Source organism: Dioscorea cayenensis, chromosome 16 (assembly GCF_009730915.1).
Source record: "Dioscorea cayenensis subsp. rotundata cultivar TDr96_F1 chromosome 16, TDr96_F1_v2_PseudoChromosome.rev07_lg8_w22 25.fasta, whole genome shotgun sequence".
NCBI classification, from domain to species: Eukaryota; Viridiplantae; Streptophyta; class Magnoliopsida; order Dioscoreales; family Dioscoreaceae; genus Dioscorea; species Dioscorea cayenensis.
In genome coordinates this window covers 14474913-14480731 of record NC_052486.1, presented here as the reverse complement: position 1 = coordinate 14480731, position 5819 = coordinate 14474913, and the positions used below count along the sequence as shown (strand labels likewise).

The window sequence follows — 5819 nt, the reverse complement described above, 5'->3', positions numbered from 1 at the left end:
AAATTCAACTCAACAAAATCACACTAGTAAGACAAATTCCTTGAAATTTATGAACAAAAATCTTTAAAATAACAAAATAAATATGTAATCCATATGAGGAATTCCAAAAAAAAAAACGATAATTACATGCAAAATATTATGAACGCGCGCAACGGCTGCGACATCCGATTGGTGCACAGCGTCAGCTTCATCATTCTCTCTTTCTTCCCTGCCAGTCCGTTGCAAAGCCACTAGTTTTGTTATTCTGTGGAGTTCATTTTCACAGGTATACCACTTAAAAAATTCAGAATTACACAATATCTTTATCATTCTTGATGTACTTGCACGTTAATTTTCAGAATTACAAAAAGTCTACCGTACCCCCTGTAAATAAATAGATTTATATACCTCTCGTCAGCACCAGCATCATCTCTAACCCTTGCTCGGCTTGTAATCCCTTCACTATGGCTTCAACCTCTAGCAAGCCTCCTCTTAAAATCCTGAAGGAATATCATGGTCTCAAAACCCCAAGAGCTTCAAGTGAAATTCACCCACTATAATTCTATGGTGCTGTTGCAGCTCTTCAACACAGAATGACAAGAAAGGATGATCCAATTCATCTCATTTTATTTTATTATTTTTTATTTATGCTTGGAAGAGCTTAACTACATCTTTAATAACAGACAGGGTTTAAATGAGTGATTTGGAAAATTTAAACTAAAGGGTTTAAATGAGGGATTTGGATTTTTCTTTTTTACTTTTTTAAAACCATATAAAAATTTAAATTTATTATATCTAATTATATATATATATATATATATATATATATATATAAATGAATATATTAAAAACCGGATCGGATTCGGATACCCGGTTTTTAATTTCTCCCGACCCGTATCTGATCCGGTTTTCACCTTAAAAATTCAGACCGGTACCTGACCCTCTTTTTCGGATCGGGTACCCAAAAAATTCGGGTAAAAAAACCGGATATCGGATCGGATCATAGGATCCGGATTTTTTTGCTCACCCCTAGTTGTGCCTACGGAGAAGACTTCTCATTGTAGGAGGCTTTCTAGGTTAGTGGAGACGTAACCCAGATGTTTGGAGCACAATACTTAATGTTTCATTGATGCTTGATTGAAGATTTGTTTTCAAGTGGGGGATTGTTAAATATTGACTTGATATCCTTGTGATGAAGCCAAATCTTGATCTCTTTTAATCCAACGGTCTAGATTACTCTATTGTTTATATAGGGTTATGTTTGTTAAGTGTTGTGTAATGAGAGAAAAGAGAGAGAGATAGAGAGGGAAAGTTCTCTTGTATTTGGAGAGTGGAAAGAGTGGTGTAGAGGAGAGCTCTTGTTCTTGTTTGATCTCATTAAAGCAAGGTAAGACTCTTGTTTTTTAAGTAAGGCTAGTTTTTAGAGCTTGGTAATCCTCTTGTGGCTTTATGCCTATTTCTTGTACTCTTTTACTCTTGTTATTCCCCCATGATGTAGTGAAGCATTGTTCTCCCGTGGATGTAGGCTTGTTCTTAACCGAACCATGTTAAATTGGTGTCTCTTACTTTATTCTTGTGAGATTGGTTATATGTTATCCTTACATTGCCCATTCATTGTGTGATTGCTAGGTATTGTGATATTGCACACCAAGTGTTCGACAAATTGCCACACTAGTTCCACACTTTCTCACACGCAACATCCTGAACCTAAGGGGTGTCCAAGGAACTCCAAACTACGCTTGGCGGTCACAACAAAGCCTTCAAGCCTAGCTTCATTTGACTCTAGAGCTGCATCATTCCATGAGATCATTATATACAGGGCTTTGACAATGATAGTTAGAAAAGTAGAATATCTGTTATCAGGGGCGGAGCCAGGATTTAAATAAAAGGGGGGCCGAGATTAAAAAATTTGAACATAATTTGTTTTTTTGAGTCAATTCAAAAAGTACATTAATTAATTAGAAAAACTTACAACAAATAAGCATCACAAAAACAAACAAAAAACCACATTGCAACTTAATGGAACACCAAACCGAAACAAATTTTAGGCATAACACCACTACTAACATTATCTAGCCAAGGCTATCTTGGATGCTCCACTTACACTCCATTGAATACTCCACTAGTGCACAACACTGAATCAACAGTTGCCACACAACCTGAAAGTCTGAAACAAGATAGTAAAATCACTCATTAAATTCTACCCAAACATCAAAACATAGCAACACAATAACTCTCATTAATAGCACAAATACAATCAAAACAAATCCAAGTATCCAATTGATTCCTACAGAAGCATCAATAACAAATGGTTCCAAGCTTTCATAAACCAAAATCTCACCAATAGCATATAGACTCCACAACTAATCAAATGACAATTATAAGTTTATAACATTAGCCAATCAACTTTACTCAATACCACACTTTCAAAGAGAATGAGTGTCTAAAAAATTTGCAATTGACATGTCATTGAATCAACTTCAAATAAAATGGCTAAATATTGAATGAAAATATAATATAGAAATTGGTACTTAAAGAAAAGTTCAATTGTTCAAACAAATATATACGGATATACCTCATTTCTTAAGTTGTGCTCGTCGATGTTTCATTGCATAAAAATCATCAATTATCATATCTGTGGTAAATTTTCTGCAATCTCCTTCTCAATATAGACAATCATGTAATCAATGAGAAAACCATCTTCCATCTTGTTGCGAAGCCTTGTTTTAGTAATTTTCATAGCAGAAAAAGCCCGTTCTGTGGTTGCTGTTGATACCGGAAGAGTTAAGACAAGCCGTAATAATCTGTCAATCAAAGGATAAAAACTAGACTTTCCATTCTCTACAAGCTTTTGACATAATTCACTAATAGTAAACAAGTTTTGAAAATTCGGATCTTTGGGCACATCAAGCTCATAATGTTGCAATTCATATTCCAATTGAATCTTTTCTTGCTCAGAAAAATCTGATGAGTAAAATTTCTCAACAGGAGTACAAATGTCCCTAGCATCAAATGACTTGAATGCATCCTTAGGATCTAAAGCTGTACTCAGTATAAGAAGTTCTGTTGCTTGCTCACTGAATCTGCTATTTAATTCTTTTAACTGATAATCTATAACAGTAGTAAATATATCGACGTGATAATGATGCTCTACTGTCATAGAATCTTTATGCCGCCGGGATCGAATTATGTCTGAATAAACACCATTCATATCAGAAATTTGAATAGCTTGTCTACTACAAAAAGAAGTTACTTTTTCTAAAAGAGGATTCCAACCACAATCTCTTAAATTTTGAATCAACAATTTTGTGGTAGAGACCAAGGATATAGCATTCAAAATATCTTGAGACTTTTGTTGCAAAGATTGACAAAGTTTGTCGGTAATTCCCATAATTTCTTTCAACACATGTAAAATGAAAACAAAATCAAATGACACCAATGCTTTGAGAGCATATGTAGCATCACCTCGTTGGGAGTAAGTAGATCCTTTAATAGCTAAATCTTCAAGAACCAAAGCAGTTACATTATACATGCGTAAAAGGCTGCATATAGAATTGAAATGAGAACTCCATCTAGTATCACCTGGTCTCTGTAATGTGCCAATTTGGTTAACTCCCCTTCCAGTCTCAATCTCATCATTTGCAATCAAGTTAGCAATTTCAGATACATAAGCAGCTTGTAATTCATCATTGCGTTTACATGAAGAACACACAACATTAACAATCACACTCAAATTTTGAAAGAAAGCATGGACATCAACTGCTTCTTTAGCTGCAGCAACAAGAGCTAGTTGTAACTGATGAGCTAAACAATGTACATAGTATGCATAAGGGCATTCTTGAAGAATTAAAGCTTGTAAACCATTCCACTCTCCACGCATATTACTAGCTCCATCATATCCTTGACCTCTAATATTTTGAATGTGAAGATTATGATGAGATAAGACTGAACAAATCTCTTGCTTAAGAGTGGGTGCAGTAGTATCTTTAACATGTACTATATCAAGAAAACGCTCCTTGACAAATCCATGCTTATCAACGAATCTAATAACAAGAGCCATTTGTTCTCTTTTAGATTCATCTCGAGCTTCATCGACAATCAAACAAAACTTTGCATCACTAATCTCTTCTCGAATTTCACTTTGCACCTTTCTAGCAAAAGCATGTAAAATTTCTTTTTGAATAGTAGGTAAAGTGTATCTTGCATTTTGAGGGGCATTCTCTAAGACAACTTCATCTACTTCTTTATTATAAGAAGCCAAAAGCTTTATCATTTCAAGAAAATTACCTCGGTTCTTCGATCCCAAACTTTCATCATGCCCTCTAAAAGCACAAGCTTGAAATGTCAACCATCTAACAACATCTATAGAGGCTTTAAGACGTAGGCGATTACTCATAATTTGTTGTGAGGTTTGTTTAACCAATACTTTGTCAATATGGCATGATTGATTCTTCAAATCTTCAAAGTATTTAACTGCAATGTTGTGAGGAGAATTAGGACCCTTTCCCACATGAGATAGAAATGCACAATCTTTCCCGCTATTCACTTTTTTCCAATTTCTAAATCCTTTTAAAGTGAATGAGCTTGATCTTTTAGAGAATAAATAACATGGAAAGCAAAAAGCAGCATCTTCTTCTGGTGAATACTCTAACCAAGGAAATACTTTAAACCAATGAGCTTGAAATCGACGAGGATGATCATCTTGACCAGAAAGTGGATATACATCCATTATAAATTGGTATGGCCCAAACTTCATATATGCCCTACGAATTTCATCTTGTTGATTAATAGGATAATCCCAAATTTGTGGGCGTTTTCCAGGATCACGAATTAAAGAATCAATATTAACCTTTTCTTGTTTGGTTACTCCAATCTTGATAAATTTGGAAGGAGGTGGTTGGACATGTTGCTCCAACTCCAAGATTGGCATTGCTGATGGAGATGGCTGTTGTTGATTAACATTTTCAACACCAGTTTCTATATTTGAAGTTGCATTTTGTGCACTAGACATAGGTTGTGCTTCTTCATCATTTCTGTCTTTTCTCTTGAAAAATGAATCAATAGTTTTCTTCTTAAACATCTTTCAATCCTAAAAGCAATATATAAAACTATATTAACAAGCCATAGTCATTAGTCACCATGTGTGGATTTGTAGTGGTACACTGGTACAGGTTGAATTTATATATAAGAAAGAAAATTGAAAGGGCAATCATGCATTGATGATGCACATGCTTAATGCTTTCACAATTTCACCATTTCATATAATTAAAAATTAACTATCAAAGAAAACTAACCTGTGCAAGAGTCTTCTTGTCTTGTGCTTTAGTTAGTGCTTAAAATCTTGGACTGTTGGATAGGCACTGGCATCAAACTCCTCTTTTAAATTATGCAGTCTCTCATCAATCTTTTTGACCAAAAGATAGTATATTAGTATTAGCAAATAGCAATTTAGCATAATATAGATTTTTTACATAAAAATAATCACTAAAACTATAAATTTCTACCATTAATCCAAATCAAATTTACCTAATAGTTGAGATCAAAGAGCTCTTTGCAGAATTGCTGATTTGCAGGAATCCTTGAAGACTGAAGAGCACAACTGTGTATCCACCTCCACTCCAGCAAGACATCAACAATGGCGTCAATTACCCTGCCCTGGCTGCCCAACCCTAAAATTGAATGGGATTCTTGATTTCTTTCACTCTTTCTATCTTTGCAAAATTGTCAATATAGTAGCCTTTGGTGAATAATGACATGTGAGTCTATGAGCTAGTGAAGTGATGTTAGAGTCATTGAGAAAAGCAAAAAAAAAAAGAATAAATTATTAAAACTTTAAAGGT

General features: G+C 34.4%; 1 protein-coding gene across 1 annotated transcript; it reads right to left on the bottom strand.

Moving 5' to 3' along the window:
- Positions 1-2555: 2555 nt before the first annotated feature.
- LOC120278535 (zinc finger MYM-type protein 1-like) lies at positions 2556-5059 on the bottom strand. Its single transcript, XM_039285307.1, is given in 3 exon segments — positions 2556-2626; positions 2629-3816; positions 3865-5059. Coding segments are annotated over 3 exon segments (2454 nt in total).
- Between the last annotated feature and the right edge of the window lie 760 nt (positions 5060-5819).